Source organism: Elgaria multicarinata, chromosome 12 (genome assembly GCF_023053635.1).
Source record: "Elgaria multicarinata webbii isolate HBS135686 ecotype San Diego chromosome 12, rElgMul1.1.pri, whole genome shotgun sequence".
Classification (NCBI taxonomy): domain Eukaryota; kingdom Metazoa; phylum Chordata; class Lepidosauria; order Squamata; family Anguidae; genus Elgaria; species Elgaria multicarinata.
Genome location: NC_086182.1, coordinates 25,594,610 through 25,614,314, shown reverse-complemented (window position 1 = coordinate 25,614,314; position 19,705 = coordinate 25,594,610). Strand labels below are relative to the sequence as shown.

Here is a 19,705-nt window from a genome sequence, read left to right as displayed (position 1 = left end):
ATACTTTCACAACAAGACATTATTTCATTTAATTAATGCTTGGGGATCTCTTCTTGGCCCATTGACTGGTAGCTTTCTTTACTTGAAGGTTGATCCGATGCTAACCCCTGAAGAACGGCATCTGAACAAGATGCAGAACCATGGCTATGAGAACCCAACATACAAATACCTGGAGCAGATGCAGATTTAAAGGCTGTTGAAACTGCAGCGCCCTGACCAGCAAAGGCTTAGGGTAGGGAGGGCCAAAATGGTCCAGTATTTTGGATCAACTGCTGACCAACTGTTGCTTGAAGAGGACTTCATCTTACATTCAGAACTCCTGGATCATTTAAGACTTAATTACTACTGTAGAATTGCAATTTCCATTCTTTTAAATGGGTGAGGAAATGATAATATAACAATATATGATATATAAACCGTAAATGGAAAAATGGATCTATTGCAGATATTTGAGATGTAGTTTTTCTTTGCTTTTTTTAAGAAACTTAATCTAATGAACAGAAATCCCAGTGCTGTTGTATTGTCTGATAACAAGCTCTCTGTATAAATGAGAAATGTTGTTTTATTTCTGATACACCACTTGTATATTCAAGGTCATTTGTACCAACCACATTGTATAAACAAGACACTTGTGGCTCTTTGGTCATTCTGGCTTTTATATATAAAAGCAGTATTCCTTTATTTTCCTTTTGTTTTTGAAGAAATCGTTTCCCCAGAAGTCACAACAAAAGAGACCAGGGGAGAAAATTAACCAGGGAAATCCCTAAAAACAAAATCCTTATATAGATTCTCAGATGCCAGTGACCTGTGCAATTCTGCTGCTACGTGGCTTGTTTTCAGAAACCTAGACCCTCTAGAAGTATGGAGGGGAAATGCTTTTGCCATTTTAGGGCCTTTTTAGTGGAGGATTAGGGCATGGTTCGTGCATATTGGGATTGCACACCTGCCTTGCTTTCTGAACCCAGTCTGGCTATACAGTTGGAAGCCTTTAATTTTGAATTCAAATCCTGTCCTTCCTGCCTGAACCAGCCTCCTTTAGCACCTTGCCTAGTGTAAGCAAACCCCTCTTTATTAATGTGCCCGCAAGCCCCCTCCCTTCATTGTAAATCATGATCATTACAGGTTTGTTAGGCTGATACGTCTTCCCAAGAAAGCTGGGGTCAACACTGGGTCGTGTGTGCATAACCACTGGGAATAATCAAGCATTTGGGGTGCCAAAGAATCACTGCAGCTCTGCTCTCTGTTTCGTGTTGGGTTAGAGCAGGTAGAAGGGAGAATGCCTGAGATATGGAGAACAGAAGGGAATCGCTGGGCACGGAAGTGTCAAGGGAAATTGTTCCATTCACTATCATGTCTTTGTAATGCTTGTATAGTTGGTGTTAATGCTCACAGCTTTTTTAAAAAAGAAATTCTGGAGGTTCTGGTAACCTGTGGTGTATTTTTTTCTATTTTCTGTGTTGTTTCTTTATCCTCCACTCCTTACCATGTCTCTTCCCCCACTATGCACAGATTTACTTAACCTGCAAACTCCTTAGTGTGGTCTGTGGGGAATGTAAAAAGTTGGAAACACATCAATAAACACTTTAACTTACAGATTGATTCCTGTGTCTATCCATAGGGGCCTGGTGGTCTTTCATATGTTCTAGGTGGAGCTCTGGGAAGCTGTGGCATAAACCATAGCTCTAAATCACACTTGCCATAAACCTCAAGGACTGTTGGAATTCTCCTTGGGCAGCTTGCTGCTTAGTAAGGCTTTCTGCCTTGAGGGCCTCTTCCACCTTTTGATTAACGTTTCTGTCAAAACAATAACAAAACAACCTTCCCAGGTTGTGCTTTCTCTGCTGTAAATGGATCTATTTCCAGAATATCTTACATTTGGCTAGACCTGTTTGAAATACAAAATCTGGTACTTTGTAATGGACAAAAGGTGACATGTGGTCCCTAAGTTACATCGGTGCAGATATCTCTGAAAATTTACATCTACATGTCACCCTGGCATCCTTGCTGTCATGTTATTTTCTCCCACGAGCAGTGGAATGATGTACAGCAGTTGCAATCATCTAGATAAGCATCTTTGACCTCCGCTCTAGGCGAGTTTGATTAATGCTGTAGATACCCAACAGGCAAGATTGAGCTGAATGCCAAAGTTGTTTGGGTGAGTAAACTGTAGTCAAAGAGCTTAGGATAGGTTAAATATTGCTGAAAGCAATGGCTAGGTTCACACGTCATGCTGACCCATGGCGGGTGGTAAGCTATGCTGGGTAGGTGGTTATGCAAACAACCTGCTGTGCTCCTATCAGACGATCAGGCAAACAAACTACACAGACTAGTTTATTTCACACACACACACACACACACACACACACACACACACACACACACCCCTTGCCTCTCCTCCTCCTGTAATCCTCCTGCCAAACCGGGAATGTATCACAGCTTCCTTTGCAGCAGGAATGGAGATTGTTTGAGAGGAGCAGAACAGCAGCAGTGTTCTTGGCTGCTTTGGGGAGCTGCTCTGTAGATGATCTCTGTGACCTGTGCTGGTGTGACAGACAACATGCTAACTAACCATAAGTGGAATAACCCTTACTGAAGATCATGCATTGTGGGTTGTTTTGGGGAAGCAAATCACCTGGGGTGGGGGAGGGAGAGATATCCTACAGACAACACGCCCAACCCATCATAGGTTGTTCCAGAAAATAAACCATCATGGATTAGTGTGCTGTATGAACTCATTCAATGTGTTCAGTTTTCCAATCATCCAAAGAGAAGGATGCTTCATGTCTGGAAGATGCTGTGAAATTCTGTAATAGTGGAACTGCCCAAGAGTACTTTTCTATATGCTGCTGTCAGCGTTGGAGACTGTGGTCCATGCTCTTGCTTTTCCAAGGATAATAGCAAGCTATTGGATACCTACCATCTCTATTGAAGCTACTATTCACAGGGCTCTAACTACGCACATGAAATTTCTCTTTTGAGCCCCAAGAAATGACTCGGGTAGTTCTTTGTATGTCTATGCTTTTAAATGCAGAGAAAAAATGATTTTGTTCTCTATTCTTTATTCAAAGCTATTTTAAGAACTATTTCAGCCTTGAATCTTCCTTTCCTACCTCCGAGTCAAATGGCTTAATTCACAAGTAGTTTGACCTTTGAGCTGAGCCCATCCATTTTCAGTGAATATTCGAAGCGGTGATGGTTTGAGAGAGAAGGAAGGTGAAAAATACGTAAAATGATTGTGAACATAACATGATTACTCCCCTGCAAGCATTTTCTCAGCGGATTATTTAATGTTTCTGGAGGAAAGAACAGGCTTCCACAGAAAGTCCTCCTGTTGCCTTACTGTCTTTAAGCCATTTTGCCATGGTGAATTTGCATGAAGTTCTATGTTCCTTGAAATACAGATAAATGGCCTGTACACATGGCTTGGTTTGCAAATCAACATGGTAATTCTGAGGTAGCTGTAGGAAAGCATTAAGCTGTAAGTCTCCAAGAAGGGAAAACAGAAGAAATCCTCTTGCTGTACTATTTCTGCTTTTGAAAGTTTGCTTAATATTGAAGCTTAGGGAAATTTGTTTTTTGGAGTCTTAAGTGTTGCATTTGAATTTAAATAGTGTGGACCTTTTTTTTTTTTTAAAAAAAATACTTTTTGTTGCTCAGCAATGGGATAAACAGGAGCTGCATTCAATCAGGCCAGAAGGACACAAAAGTTATAGACACGTTAGCTACATAAAATTGATATGTATTGCTGTGAAACAGTACTTTAGCTTCATGGATCTAAACGATACCATAAGAATTCTAACAAATTAAATAAACAGAATTAGTGTTTTAAACGTTAACATCAGTACTTTGAATTTGTATTTCTGGGCGCAAAGATTACTGCAGACGCTGACTGCAGCCAGGAAATCAGAAGACGTTTACTTCTTGGGAGGAGAGCAATGACAAATCTTGATAAAATAGTTAAGAGCAGAGACACCACACTGACAACAAAGGTCCGCATAGTTAAAGCAATGGTATTCCCCGTAGTAACCTATGGCTGCGAGAGCTGGACCATAAGGAAAGCTGAGCGAAGGAAGATAGATGCTTTTGAACTGTGGTGTTGGAGGAAAATTCTGAGAGTGTCTTGGACTGCAAGAAGACCAAACCAGTCCATACTCCAGGAAATAAAGCCAGACTGCTCACTTGAGGGAATGGTATTAAAGGCAAAACTGAAATACTTTGGCCACATAATGAGAGGACAGGATACCCTGGAGAAGAGGCTGATGCTAGGGAAAGTGGAAGGCAAAAGGAAGAGGGGCCGACCAAGGGCAAGATGGAGGGATGATATTCTGGAGGTGACAGACTTGACCTTGGGGGAGCTAGGGGTGGCGACGGCCGACAGAAAGCTCTGGTGTGGGCTGGTCCATGAAGTCACGAAGAGTCGGAAATGAACAAATAAACAAACAAAACACACTGATAACCAGTGCAACTGTCACAAAATCAGTGTTATATGATCCAGCATTCTGGCCCGCACCAATATCAAGGCAGTCACAGTTTGCACTAAATGAATATATTTCAGAAACTCCAAATGCAGCCCCATGTAAAGTGCATTACAGTAGTTAAGCTGAACTTATGCTTATTTTGAAGCAAGATAAAGAGGACATTCTTAGAATTTGTACATTTTTCCTCTTGCAATATTGAGCCAGATTAGGAAATAGAGGTGGCCCACCTTTTAAGCTGGCAAATTCTAGACAGTTCAGCCTTTTACCACAATGCATAAAATTGTTACGAACCACCTAAAGCACTTCACCTGTTGGATGATATAGACATATAATAAATAAGTACATTATTTATTATGAGCATAATCTAGTCAGATTAATCACATATTATTTAAAAGGAGACCATACATAACCTGGCAGTATTGCTTTGGGTGATATAATTGCATTATTTTGATAAGACATTGATTAAATCAGCCAATGTACTACATCTGTGACTTATAATATGAAATGTATTTTTCATTGGATTATTTTTTATGATTTTTTAACAACAGCAACAAAAATGGATGAAATCAATCAGGGCTAATTGTCTATTATGGACAGAGTTTCCTAAATGCAAACAGAGGTATGAATCAGTGGCAAATATAATCACAGTCTATTGTACAAAAGGGTGTTTTAATTGCACAAACTCAATGAGTAAGAATAAAATATAGATTGCTATTTATTGTGTTCAGTGGTAGAACCATTGTAATGTTGTTTCAGGGGAATCAAGAAGCTACTTCACTCATTGGATAGCTTTTGGCTAGTAGCCCTGTAGCATTCTCATACTGGGGTTCTATTATAAAGTTATTTGGTTTATACAAAATTAGATCCAGGTTTCAATAAAAACAAATGTTATAACATTGGACAGGAAAATAGATTTATTTGTGGTGCGGTGCTTGTATGATATAAATCTTCCCCCTGATTTTTATAATACTTTATTTTGTGATTCCTTAGTTTTATTCTAGCCATTGCTTTTTAAAAATAATAATAATAATAATTTCCATGTATTTTCCCCCTAACTTAAAAAAAGGGAGATGAGTACAGGATTTGCTGCTTTATGTTAAGAGAGAAGAAACTTATTCTTCATCAGATCCATTAAGAAGAGCAGTGTAGCTTTTCTTGTCTTGGTTGAACTGTTGAATTTCAATTGCTGTTTCTCGAAATTTTCTCTCCTGTCGCTTAAAAACACTGTAGAAAACAAATCAAAACATTTCAAATGACATTCCAATAGACCGACACAACAGACCCAACTGGGAATGGGCAAAGTTAACCCTTCTGCCCTCGTAAAGTCCCCATGTACCGCTTTTCCGAAGAGATCTTGGCCTACTTCACACAAATACAGCAGTCCTCCTTCTAAAATGACCACCTGCATTGCACTGCTGCTTTGACACTTGTGATGATTCCTTGTTCTGGGCACAGTTGAAGACACTGGATCATAAAGCCCTAAATCAAGGGTGGTTAACTTGTGGCTGTCCAGAAGTTTTGGCCTACAACTCCCATCATCCATTGGCTATGCTGGTTAGGGCTGACGGAAGTTGTAGGCCAACAGATCTGGAGGACCACAAATTGTCCACCCATGCTCTAAATGGTTTAGGCCCATCATACCTGAAGATGGATTCCTTCCTTTGTGTCCTGTTTCCTTTCCTGAAGTTACTATTTTTTTTAATGATTTTATATTGCACCAGCCTTGTACATGGAGCTTCACAAAGAAAGTAAGGGCAGGTCCTGTCTCAAGGGCTTTACCATCTATAAACAGACATAAGGGACAACAGAACAAGGGCCAGGAAATGGAAGCTAAACAGTTCCACCGAGGATGCCCGTTTAGCATGTATGTCAGGGATGCCTCTGCAGCGCACAGGAGCTCAAGGGGAACTCAACCATCTTTTCTCTGCAGCCCAGCTGATCAGCAATCCCAGCTGGGTTTCCAGTAGGAAGGTGGGGAGAATGCTTCAGCCTCCCCATCCTTCAGTGAACCTGAAGCAAGGGCATTCTCCCCACCGCCCATTATGAAACGCCTTCTCCAATTAAGACTCTCCAGCACCTGAATTAAACCCAAGCACAAGGCTCATCTATCTGGGCTGGTCTTTGAGGCTTAGGGTTAATTTAGGAGAGGCAGGGGGATTTAATTGATTTAGACAAAATCTTATGTTTCGCTGAGTTTTGCCTTCGCTGACTGGCTCCCCGGGCCTTGTGCCTGGAGCAAAATATCAGTCAGAATAAAAATTAAGCCACGTGCCTGGCCCCTTAGTTCTAAACTGCATCAAGGCTGCACCAGGAGGTAAACAGTTGGGTTTTGTTGTTGTTTATTGAATTTGTACCCCACCTTTCTACAAAAAGAAAAATTGACGGGTACTCAAGGCAATTCATGTCTAGTTGCTTGCATCTGCTGATCTCACTGTGATTTCTGTAAATCATCATTTGGGATTGTTTGTCATAGCTTCATGGAAATCCATGTAGCCCAGACCAACTTGCCATTAGGAGCAACCTCGATGTGCTTTGTATTTAAAGCAGCCTGTAGATGGCTACTTGTTTGTGTGAAGCAAGCCAAAGGGTGGAAATTAAACTTGTAGCAGTTCATTTCTCTTCTTCTGCAATTCGCTCTCCAAGAGAGTTTTCCTCTTGCCTTTCTGGCCTCAGCTGAACAATCTTTTCTTTTTTAAAAAATTTCCCAGGCCTTTTAAACTGAATTTTATCTAGATTTTATTATTTTATTTTTTGCTGCCTTGCACTTTGGTTGTTTTAGATCTTTGTCTTTATGCGGGCATTTTTCCTTATTGGAAGCTGCTCTGACAACGAACGTTCTGGGAAGTACATGTCAGGGATAAACAAACAAACAAATAAAAGCAGCATTTTAAATCCGAACCTATTTGGGACAGAAAATTTAAGATTTTCTTTCTTTCTGCCACCACCCCACAAAGATTTTGAGCTGATCAATTTGATAAAACCTGTTACTGTCATTCTGCAGGGATGTTGTACAAAGCTATTGAATACTGAAATTCAGCTGCCTCCCTGTGTGAGTATAAATGGGCCTGTTGACCTATTGTTATTATGAAATTTGTTGTATTACTCTGAAGCTGCCCTGGAAATTTGATAGCTCCTTTAGAGTTCTGATTGGTTCTGATGGAAACAGAGTGGATTCACTGCCCCACTGACAATGGAACACCAGCCTCCACTGGGTACCATTAACATATATTAAATGATATGATAGAAGCACACAGATGAAGTGTGATCATTTTTTGATTATCAGGGATGCTGACATTGTCTACTACTCACTCCATCCCTACTTCAGAATTCCCCGTTCCCTCTGAGTTTAGCTGTAATCTTCACAGCAGCTGGGCAAGGAGGTGAATTTTTTCAGCAAAATATATTGTTCCTTGCTGTGGGGCGGGGCAGGTTGAGAGATGCTCTTGAATGGACAATTAAGACCCATTAGTGTTACAGAAGTCCTGCTCCTGGTGCAGATGAAAACGGGTTTGTGGATATGGAACAACACGGCTGCCTAAATTATTGGATTTTCCTTGGCAGTGTGATTATGGTGACTGTCATCCTGACCACTTGCATGTCAAAATTTGCCACCACACCATTGAGTGTGGCTGTTAGAGAATACTGTTCTCTCTTGCCCCGACTGCTTCGCTTTATGACATACCAATAAACAATGCCATAGATGATGGAGAGGATGAGAACAACAGCTGCAAAGTGCCAGCAGAGTGCCATGTTGATGAACGTGATACTTTCATGATCATTTTCATCCCAGTTGGATGCTCCCCAGTGTGGGTATAGCACAAATGAAATCTGGATGAATAAAGAGAAGAAGGAAAGACTCAAAGAGAATACTTCCATTAGTACATTTATATCCCACCTCCGCCCCGCTTTGCAAGGAACCGAACGGGGGTTACATGGTCGTCTTCCTCTCCATTTTTTTGTGTCACCTGGGATTTCCCCTTTTCTGGGTTGAATTGTGCGGGGTTTTGCAGGTGAATTGGGTGCCTCCCTACTGAGGGAGGCTGCCTATGAAGTTTGGTCCCGATCCGGCAGCCCTCATTGGGTGGGATATCAGAGAAGCCACAACGCTTTGGTTAGTGGCAGCTGAACAGAAATAGTTTTTGCTAGACTTGGACATGAGTGTGGGATAGAGAATCTCAGGGCATTGGATGGCACTGCAATATCTTACCTGCCGGAACTGCCTTTGCTTGAAGCTTCTTACCATGGAACACTTGCACTGTATATAGATCACAGAGGTAATCCCACAATAAAAGTTCTCAGTCAGCCCCCCGCTCCGGACTAGAACTGACCTGCCACAACCATGTTCCTTGCGTAAGCAGCATGGAAGTCCTCAACAGTTCCAGGATGAGGTGGTTTCTGAAATGCACTTCCAGCAAAAGGCAAAAGGCACAGCCAAAGGTAGGCACTAAAATCATGGCGTGGATGTGTTGATCCATAAGAGAATGTCGGTCTGTGTGGAAATAGAAGAGCATCCCTGGCAGAGACAAGTGAGGTTTATTTATTCAGTTAGTTATTTGACCATAAGGAAAGCTGAGCGAAGGAAGATAGATGCTTTTGAACTGTGGTGTTGGAGGAAAATTCTGAGAGTGCCGTGGACTGCAAGAAGATCAAACCAGTCCATGCTCCAGGAAATAAGGCCAGACTGCTCACTTGAGGGAATGGTATTAAAGGCAAAACTGAAGTACTTTGGCCACATAATGAGAAGACAGGACACCCTGGAGAAGAGGCTGATGCTAGGGAAAGTGGAAGGCAAAAGGAAGAGGGATGATGTTCTGGAGGTGACAGACTTGACCTTGGGGGAGCTAGGGGTGGCAACGGCCGACAGAAAGCTCTGGCGTGGGCTGGTCCATGAAGTCACGAAGAGTCGGAAGCGACTGAACGGAGAAACAACAACAACAACAATAACAACAAAACCGCCCCCATAGCCAGGGCTCTCTGGGTGGTTTACAGAAATTCTAAAATTAAGATAAAAACGAGTATACAAAATTTAAAATTCTAAAACACAGAACATATACACATAAAGCATTATAAAAACTGTTAAAAACTAAACATGTTGGTGATTAATATGTGCCGCCATATGCTTGGGCAAAGAGGAAAGTCTTAACCTGGGGCCAGAAAGATAGCAGTGTTGGTGCCAGGCGAGCCTCGACAGGGAGATCGTTCCATAGTCTGGGGGCCACCACCGAAAAGGCCCTGTCCCACGTTGCCACACTCTGAGCCTCTCTCAGAGTAGGCACCCAGAGGAGCATCTTAGACGTTGAACGTAGTGACCGGGTATATTCACGTTGGGAGAGGCATTCTGTCAGGTATTGTGGTCCCAAGCCATGTAAGGCTTTATAGGTCAAAACCAGCACCTTGAATTGGGCTCGGAAACATACAGGCAGTCAGTGCAAGCAGACCAGAGCAGGTGTTATATGGTTGAACCTTCTGGTTCCCGAAATCAATATGATTCATTAGGTATTAAAAGGTTGAGTGTTATGTTAAGTGTTGAGCAGTTTAAAGTCTCCCAGGATCTTTGTCGTACAGTTTGTGGTCAGATCTTATCTTCTCAATAATGTATGCTTTCTTTAAATATATGAATGAGTACTTAAGAAAGTCAATATGTATATTAAAGTCAAAACACATATGAATGTCGATACAGAAAGTTGCCATGTTTGCAAGAAAAAACGAAACAAAAAATGTCCATCTACAATAAAATTCCAAAAACACACACACCCCAATCCTATAGTAAAAGTGTTCTATTGGGTTCTAATTGGTTTTTTCTGCTCATATTATTACATCAGTTTTATGCACTTTATTGCTGTATGCCACCTTGGGAGAGCTTCTGCCCTGAAAGATAGCCAAGAGGTATTTAAAATAAATCCAATAATAAATAAATTTGGCAATTTGGGAAGCTCTCCTGGGCAAAATGCAGATGAAAGCATTGGCCTGCAGCCACCTGCCATCTTCATTCCCTATGCATGTCTGTGAGCCTCATGTGTGGTGCAGCGGCAATCATGGGACAAGGAGATATGAACATCCAGAAGCTTTGAAGCGATCCTCACTACCATGTAAGAAACTTTATTTTATTTAAGGCACTTTGGCAGGCACCAAGGAAGCTGTCCAAGGGCACACTGGTACCCACAGGTGCCATGTTGCTGACTCCTGCAATAGATACTCTCCACAACCAGCTTTTCCTCAATTGAAATCGAGCCAAACCACACTGCAAATGTGTCGGACCAGTTTTTCAGGGCATACTCCAGGGCAAAAGGAAATAGACTGAATGAGGCGAGGGTGTTTTCATATTTCTCCCACTACACTTAAAATGGTTTCTTTTAAGGGCCAAAGCAAATGTTCTAGCGGGTGCTGGTGACACTCAGCATTTCCCCACTATCCAGAGAGTAAACCGCCCAGAGAGCCCCGGCTATGGGAGTGGTATATAAGTGAAATAAATAAATATCCATAAGCAGCTGTCAGTGAAGTGGGTGGGAGGAGGAAAAACTTAAACACAACTGACATTGCATTGTACATCGTACCATGCAATAGTCAGGAAGACAGAGAGTGTCATCACACCGGGGGCGGGGGGTGGGATTGTGTTTCCTTACTGTCACTTCGCCGCCCTGCTTCTGTCCTTCATTACTTCCTCATTACTCCCAGAGAGGAAAGAGGAAGTAAACAAAAACCCTAACCCTGCACACAGCAGGAGATCGTGACATATTCTGGTTTTTTTTTAAAAAAAAGTAAGATTAAAAGGGCTCTATTTTGTGATGGAAAAACAAGTGGAAGGAGTGGGAGGCAGACGCTGTCATCTTAAGAACACGTGAACAGCCGTAAGTGGGCAGTAGCGAGCATGCGATAAAATATTTGTCTGATGACGCCCAGAGAGATGTGAGTTGGGAGCATCCATGTTTGGGCCGATGTTCTAGACCTTTCACCCCAAGCATCAGACGTTTGATTACTGAGCAAAAATTCAGCCAGCTGTGTCTTTCTATGAAATTCTTACTTACCTTCAGTGAAAAATGCCACAGACAACAGGAGGTAATCAAGCCCCAAAGGGATCTGCAATTTGCACTGCTGGAGTAAACCCATCATTCCAGCAATCAAGAAGAACAAGAACACTGTTGTATGTTGCCAGGCACTAAGATTCACCCACTTGTGGTCCTCCTCATTGTACACTTGGAAATAGGTGCCACTATTAAACTGCTCCGTTATAATGCCTGAAGATCAAAGAATAGGTCATAAGGTTAGGGAGACCTTCAAAGGAGAAATATGTGTTCAGTTACATAAAACACACGGCTGCTGAATTGCCAGTTTTGCTGTACTTGCTTTGGTCAAACCTGCACAGACGTTTGAAATGAATCACGGTAAAAGTCTCTACCTCCCGTGTGCGTAATTGGCCTTCAGACATTGCTACTGCGAAATAATTTATTATTATTATTATTATTATTATTTATTTATATAGCACCATCAATGTACATGGTGCTGTACAGAGTAAAACAGTAAATAGCAAGACCCTGCCGCATAGGCTTACAATCTAATAAAATCATAGTAAAACAATAAGGAGGGGAAGAGAATGCAAACAGGTACAGGGAAGGGTAAGCAGGCACAGGGTAGGGAAAAACTAACAGTAGAAAGTAACAGTAGAAGTCTGCACAACATCAAGTTTTAAAAGCTTTAGGAAAAAGAAAAGTTTTTAGCTGAGCTTTAAAAGCTGCGGTTGAACTTGTAGTTCTCAAATGTTCTGGAAGAGCGTTCCAGGCGTAAGGGGCAGCAGAAGAAAATGGACGGAGCCGAGCAAGGGAAGTAGAGGCCCTTGGGCAGGCGAGAAACATGGCATCAGAGGAGCGAAGAGCACGAGCAGGGCAATAGTGTGAGATGAGAGAGGAGAGATAGGAAGGAGCTAGACCGTGAAAAGCTTTGAAGGTTAACAGGAGAAGTTTATATTGGATTCTGAAGTGAATTGGAAGCCAATGAAGAGATTTCAGAAGCGGAGTAACATGGTCGGAGCGGCGAGCCAAGAAGATGATCTTTGCGGCAGAGTGGTGAACAGAAACCAACGGACTGATGTGAGAAGAAGGAAGGCCAGAGAGAAGAAGGTTGCAGTAGTCCAACCGTGAAATAACCAGTGCATGAACAAGCGTCTTGGCAGAAGAGACAGACAAAAATGATCGAATCCTGGCAATATTATACAGGAAAAATCGACAAGATTTAGCTACTGCCTCAATATGAGGAATAAAGGAGAGCGAGGAGTCGAAGATAAAGCCAAGGCTACGAGCTTCCTTGACTGGAGTAAGCGTAACATCATTGACAGTAAGAGAGAATGAGAGATGAGGAGAAGGTTTAGGAGGAAAAACAAGCAATTCAGTCTTTGCCATGTTAAGCTTCAAGCGACGATGAAGCAGCCAAGCTGAGATATCTGAAAGACATGCCGAGATACGATCGTGAACATCAGGAGAAAGTTCCGGAGATGACAGATATAGTTGTGTATCATCGGCGTACAGGTGATATTGGAGGCCATGAGATTGAATAAGCTTGCCCAAGGGCAACATGTATAAGGAAAACAACAACGGGCCAAGCACCGAGCCTTGCGGAACCCCTACTGAAAGGGGAAAGGAGGAAGACGAGCTGCCATTAGTCAACACGCTGAAAGAGCGACCCGCTAGATAGGAGGCAAACCAGTTATAGACAGAGCCACAAAATCCAAGGTCATGAAGGGAATCTAAGAGAAGATCATGATCAACCGTGTCAAAGGCTGCAGTTAGATCAAGGAGAATAAGAACGGAATAATGGCCTTTAGACTTGGCAGTAAGGAGATCATTGGTGATCTTAGTAAGGGCTGTTTCGGTGGAATGCAGAGGACGGAATCCAGATTGAAATGGATCCAAAGCAGAGTTACTAGAAAGAAAGTCAAGACAGCGAGAGTAGACCGCACGCTGGTAGTTAGACAGGTTGGTAGTTAGACAGAGATAGCCTATCAAGAGTAGGTTTCTTGAGAATGGGAGAGACTGTAGCATGTTTAAAAGCAGAAGGAAATGAACCAGAGGACAGAGAAAGATTAATAATATGTAGCAAGGAAGGGAGGATAGCAGGAATAAGATTAATAAAGACGCGAGAAGGAATCGGATCACGAGAACAAGTGGAAGGCTTCGAAGAGCGCAGTATTGTAGACAGTTCATCCGCAGAGACCGAAGGAAACGCAGAGAAATTTGCAGGAGGAGCTGACAGATGAGGAACAGGAACTGGAAGAGGAGCAGAGCTGGCCAGATCAGAGCGGATAGTTTGGATTTTAGCATTGAAAAAAGAGGCAAAGTTATTAGCAGACAGAGAGGCGGGGAGAGATGGCGGATTAGGCTTCAGAAGAGAATTGAAGGACGCAAAGAGCCGCTGAGGATGCCTAGCATTTGACTGGATCAGCGTTGAGTAGTACTGCTGTTTGGCCAGTGAGATGGCAGAAGAGAAAGAGGAGAGTACAAATTTGTAATGGACAAAGTCTGCCCGGTCCCTGGTCTTACGCCAAAGGCGTTCAGCTGCCCGGGAACAAGAGCGAAGGTAGCGGAGGGAAGAGGTGAGCCACGGTTGGGGTTGAGAAGGGCGAACTATCCGAGTTGTAGATGGAGCAAGATTATCAAGAGTTGAAGATAAGGAGGAATTAAAGAAGGAGACAGCTGAGTCCAAGGAGACAGCCGAACAGACAGAAGGAAGGGAGGAGGCTAGAGACTGGGAAAAAGCCTCGTAATTGATAGATTGCAAGTCACGACAAGAGCGAGAAGCGGGACGTGAAGGAGGAGGATTATGAGTAATATTGAAAGAAACTAGGTGATGATCTGACAGCGGAAAGTGAGCAGTAGAAAAGTCCAACACAGAGCAATTCCGAGTGAGAACAAGATCCAGACAGTGTCCAAGGTAATGTGTGGGAGCATCAGACCAAAGCTTAAGATCATAAGAGGAAGATAATGAGCGAAATCGTAGAGCTGCAACATCTTGAGGGTCATCCACATGAATATTGAAATCACCCAGGATAAGAGTAGGACAGTTGTCAGAGAGGCTTAATGAGGCTTATTTAGGTTAGAAGGTGCACAGCAGAGTATATATTATGTTTTTAATCTACCCAATAACAATCCACCCAAGAGCTCCGGCTATTGGGCGGTATAGAAATGTAATAAATAAATAAAACATCCTTTGAGCAGATAATATGATGGTAACTGTGACGTAACAGACTCTTACACTAGGCCCACTGCATACCCTGCTCAGACCAAGAACCACCACCTGAAAACCTGAGGGACAGTTAGCTAAAACCTTTCCCCTAGCTATGAGGGGAACAGGTTTAATATAGGATCTCTCCAAATATACTGTGGGAATACTCTGGTGTGGGTGTTTAATAACTGTATGGCAGGTAAATAATGCCAAGCTGACACGTGGTATTTGGTATTGTTATTTAAATATTGTTATTTAAAAGCTTTAAATCAAAGTATAATACTTTCAATCCTGCCTGATCTAAACTCTCCACACACACACCACCTCACTCTCTTCACACCAATCCTGTCCCTAGAATCCAAACTCTTCTTACTCTTCAAACTCACACCCCTCCTTATATACTCCTTTCTCCCCACCTAGTACATCATAAACCACACCCACTCAGTTCTAACATTCCATACTTACCAAACATACTAATGTAGACATATACAAGATACTCAGTTGTGGGTAACGCCACAGTAACCCTCTTGATGAGGATTTTCTGAAATCTTAGCACTCTGGAAGTGATTCACAATGAATGGACTACCACCCTAGCGTTTTCATTGTAGATTGTTCAACTTCTCTCACAGAATTGGGTATTGGAAAAGACTTTTTTATTATTATTTATTTATTACATTTATATACAGCCCCACAGCCAAAGAATGAAAAACATGACTTGCGCCTACCTATGAAAGAGGCGATTACTATGACTCCCCATTCTACAAACTCCAACCGGTTGAAGCAGCTTTTTCTCTGCAGAGCAGGTTTTGAGTTCTGGCTGAAGAACTTCAGTGAGTATTTTACAGCCCAGACAAATCCAAGGAGCAGGAATATACCTCCTGGCAACATATGACCATGGAAAGTTCCCATCGTCAAAACACACTTGGTGAATACCTGGATTCAAGAAACAAATTGGCATTCAATTACTGTAACACCACCTACACCACTTCTCTGGTGCACACAGCACACAAGAGATACCGGGTTACGAATGTTTCTTTTTTAATGCCTTACAGGTGAAAAACAACAGGGTGGGTGGGTGGGTTACTGCTCACCAACTGTTCTTAGATATGTCCACTAATACTGAGTTACCCACTTGTGCAATTGTTGTAGTGTGGATAGGTGTGTGTGTGTGTGTGTGCTGTAGACGTTAGTGGAAAAATTAACTTGATCCATGGAAACCCTAGTAGACTTATTCAGACCTATGGCACCCCTTGTATAAAATGTGTGAAGGTGTTTCTGAGAATATGCCCAGTTGGGCCTGCACATTAGATGTCGGCATGCCTGCTCACCAAGCACACCATAAGTATGGACTCTTTCCATAGACACACCATCCAGGATCAACCAGGGTTTCCATCCCCAAGGTTGGAGCTCTTCATCCATACATTCATACATATGTAGTCCCCTCTTCAGGCTGATGTTGATTGTGCATCTACTGGGGTGGATGAGTGGAAAGTATGTCCATTGGTGCCTAGCGGTCAAGGCAAGCTAGGCATGTTCTCAGAAGGTGGTGAGTGTTGGGCTCATGATAGTCAAGAGAGAAATTGCAAGTGGCCCACTGGTTGGACACTCTCTTTCTAAGCAGTCCAGTGTAGAAAGTAGGGGTGTGCACGGACCCCCCGCTCCACTTCACTTGCAGATCTGCCATTTTTTGGAGCGGGCCGCTCCGCCCCGCCCCTGCTCCGCCCACTTCCGCTCCGAGCTCCGGATCCGGATCGGAGCTCCGTTTTCCCCCCCATAGGGTTGCATTGAAAGCTAAAAAAGTATACAACTTTTTTTTGGTTCAAGTTAGAAACCTCACGTTTGGCACCATGACACCTCATGGGCGTATACACACGCACGCCAAGTTTCAAGGCAATCCCATCATCCCCTGATTTTTGGGGAATTTTTGAAAATCAGGCACCCCATTCACACCCCTTGGGATAGCTCCGTCAATTTGCATGTTAGAAACCTCAAACTCGGCACCAGGGCAGCTTATCCATGTGTCCACATGGACGCCCAGACTCAAGGCAGTCCCATCATCCCCTGATTTTTGGCGCGGCTCTAACCTCTAACGCACCACCCATCACACCCCTTTCGATAGCTCTGTCAATTTGCATATTAGAAACCTCAAACTCGGCACCATGATAGCTTATCCATGTATCCGCATGGACGCCAAGTTTCAAGCAAATCCCATCATCCCCTGATTTTTGGCGAATTTTTGAAAATCGGGCACCCCATTCAGACCCCTTGGGATAGCTCCGTCAATTTGCATGTTAGAAACCTCAAACTCGGCACCAGGACAGCTTATCCATGTGTCCACAGGGACGCCCACACTCAAGGCAATCCCATCATCCCCTGATTTTTGGCACGGCTTAAACTTTTTAACTCACCCCAAATCAAGTCCCATTCTACAACTACGTCAATTTGCACGTTAGAGACCTATCCTTTTGTCCCATGACAGCTTACCCATGTGTCCCCCATGGACACCAAGTTTCAAGGCAATCCCATCATCCCCTGATTTTTGGGGAATTTTTGAAAATCGGGCACTCCAGTATGTCAGGGATTTAAAGTTGCAATTGCAGACAGCTCAATGGGGCCAGTTCCAATGAAATCCCAACATGCCACGAGATAACCCTAAATCTTCTTGCACATTTGAAAAAGGGATTATTGAACTTGATAAAGTCTAAGTGAGCGCAGGAAGGACTTCTCCCCTGAGTCAAAGCAAGACACATACACCATCCCTGCAAGGCGGGAAGGGAAGAAGGGAGGGAAAGCAGGCAGGCAGCATGCATTGTAGTGCCGCAAGGATGACTTGAGCACTAACGCATAGCAAACCAACCCGTAAGCGGGCGCAAGGAGCAAGTGAGGCAAAGATGGCTGGTTGTTTCTTTCTAAGCCAGCAGTTACGCCTTGAGGGGCACAGAGGAGGACGACTGGGAGCAAGCGTGCCGGAGGGTGCTGGGCACGAACCGCAAAGCCCATCTCCCAGGCACCAGGCGGGCAGAGCAGGCGAGGAGTCAGTCCTGGCAGATGCCCCACCACAGCAGCACCCCGGGGGAGGCGGGCAGACGGACAGGCAGGCAGGCAGGCATGGGTTGGCGGGCCCAGAAAAGCTGGTACCTTGCACAAGTAAGCCATAGATCTGCGGGGGAGTCAGTCCCAGCAGATCCAGCTACCTCACAAGGACGGCTCCCAGGCGGGCAGGCGCATCCACTGTAGTGGCTGTACTCAACTCGGCGGGCGCACTACAAGACGAGTTGAAGTGAGAGCTCACTTCTCAGGAAACGTAGTGGCTGTGCTACGGGAGATCGGTCGACTGCTGGAGCTTAGCTTTTTCTCTGAGGGGAAGTCCATGAGTTTCAGTGACAGCTTGCTTCTCAAAGAGAGGGTTACAGCGGAAGAGGAGTGGAACGAGACCGGGGAGAGAAGCTGGACCAGCTTCTGCTACTAATCCTCACCCACATCCTGGAGGACCACAGCATCCAACACAAAGTGGCTGTGGTGAAGTCAATGGCTGTCATGAGTCGAAGTGAGAGCTCCCTTCTCAGATACCTTTAATTGCAAGACTGGGGAGAGACGCTCGACCAGCTGCTGCTACGAACTTCACTTCAGGGAAAGGACAACATGAGGAACAGCTAAGTGGTGAAGTCAATGGCTGTCATGAGTCGAAGTGAAAGCTCACTTCTCAGGAGAAAAACTTAAACTGTCCCTATGCAGACAGTGGTTGGGGAGAGAGGCACGGCCAGCTGTGCCTCCACCGTAGGGGCTGTGCTCAAGTGTCTGAACTTGAAGTTGAAGTGAGAGCTCACTTCTCAGATACCTTTAATTGCTCCATATGAGACTGGGGAGAGAAGCTCGACCAGCTGCTGCGACTAATCCTCCTCACCCACATCCTGGAGGAACACAGCATCCAACACGAAGTGGCTGTGGTGAAGTCAATGGCTGTCATGAGTCGAAGTGAGAGCTCACTTCTCAGGAAACTTAAACTGTCCGTACGCACTAAGTGGCTGTGCTACGGGAGATCGGTGGACTGCTGGAGTACCTCCCTCAATTGGGGAAGTCCATGAGTTGAAGTGAAAAGTTGCCTCTCAAAATCAGCAGACTGGTCGAGTAGTCCACTTGATCCCTGAGCTTTCCAAAGGGCGACCCATGGACTGCTGGAGTTTAACCTCCCTCACCCTCAATTGGGGAAGTGAATGAGTTTCAGTGAAAGGTTGCTTCTCAAAATCAGCACACTGATCGAGTCACCCAGATCCTGGAGGACCACAGCCTCTACGTAGTGGCTGTGCTGAAGTCAATGACTTCCATGAGTTCAAGTGAAAGGTTGCTTCTCAAAGGCGAGGACTCGCCTGTTTCATTTTCGCAGCGAGACAGGCAGCTGCAGTAACACTCACAACCACACACACAATGACAGCTTTTGCACAGAGGCTCATGAGTTCAAGTGACAGCTTGCTTCTCAAAACCATACTTCTGGATCAGGGAGTATGTCTTCCACTCCAAGCCAAGGGCACTCCAAAGGGCGACCCGTGGACTGCTGGAGAGAGGCAGCCTGGCTAGTGGTGGTGGTGCCAGGCATTGCCTTGCCCCCTGCTTGCACCTCACCTAAACACGTGCAGTCAATCATGGAGTCTTTTGGAACTGGGTGGAAAACTATCCGGATGAGTTGACTAAGCTGTACCGGACGCCACAGAAATGAAATGAACTCAAGTGCGGTGCTTTGCCCTCACAGTCAGTCACACACATGCACGGTGACAAACTCTGCCTAGTGCCTACAGAGACGAATGTAATGATTCAGAGTTGATGTTGTGAACTGTAACACAGCCACATAATAATAATAAGAATAAGAATAAGAATAAGAATAAGAATAAGAAGAAGAAGAAGAAGAAGAAGAAGAAGAAGAAGAAGAAGAAGAAGAAGAAGAAGAAAAATATAATAAAAATAATAGTAAAAAGAAAAAACCAGCCTGCCTGAACTGTAGTGTGCCTGCCAACCAAAGG

The 19,705-nt window shown here is 43.9% G+C and overlaps 2 protein-coding genes across 5 annotated transcripts in view; one reads left to right on the top strand and one right to left on the bottom strand.

Annotated features, from left to right (window-relative positions):
- The window catches only part of APLP2 (amyloid beta precursor like protein 2), a 49,585-nt gene extending 47,994 nt beyond the window's left edge, over positions 1 to 1,591 (top strand). For all 4 annotated transcript variants that reach the window (XM_063139287.1, XM_063139289.1, XM_063139288.1 and 1 more), the window contains one exon: positions 89 to 1,591. In XM_063139287.1, the coding sequence (XP_062995357.1) occupies positions 89 to 190 (102 nt within the window). In that variant the 3' untranslated portion in view covers positions 191 to 1,591. The remainder of the gene's footprint in view (positions 1 to 88) is intronic.
- A 3,999-nt stretch (positions 1,592 to 5,590) lies between these two features.
- Positions 5,591 to 15,599, bottom strand: LOC134407639 (transmembrane protein 45B-like). The gene is made up of 5 exons (XM_063139508.1): positions 15,416 to 15,599; positions 11,504 to 11,713; positions 8,807 to 8,991; positions 8,161 to 8,306; positions 5,591 to 5,702 (listed from the first exon to the last, which is right to left on the bottom strand). The coding sequence occupies exons 1-5, from the start codon at positions 15,597 to 15,599 to the stop codon at positions 5,591 to 5,593; spliced, it is 837 nt and encodes a 278-aa protein (XP_062995578.1).
- Between the last annotated feature and the right edge of the window lie 4,106 nt (positions 15,600 to 19,705).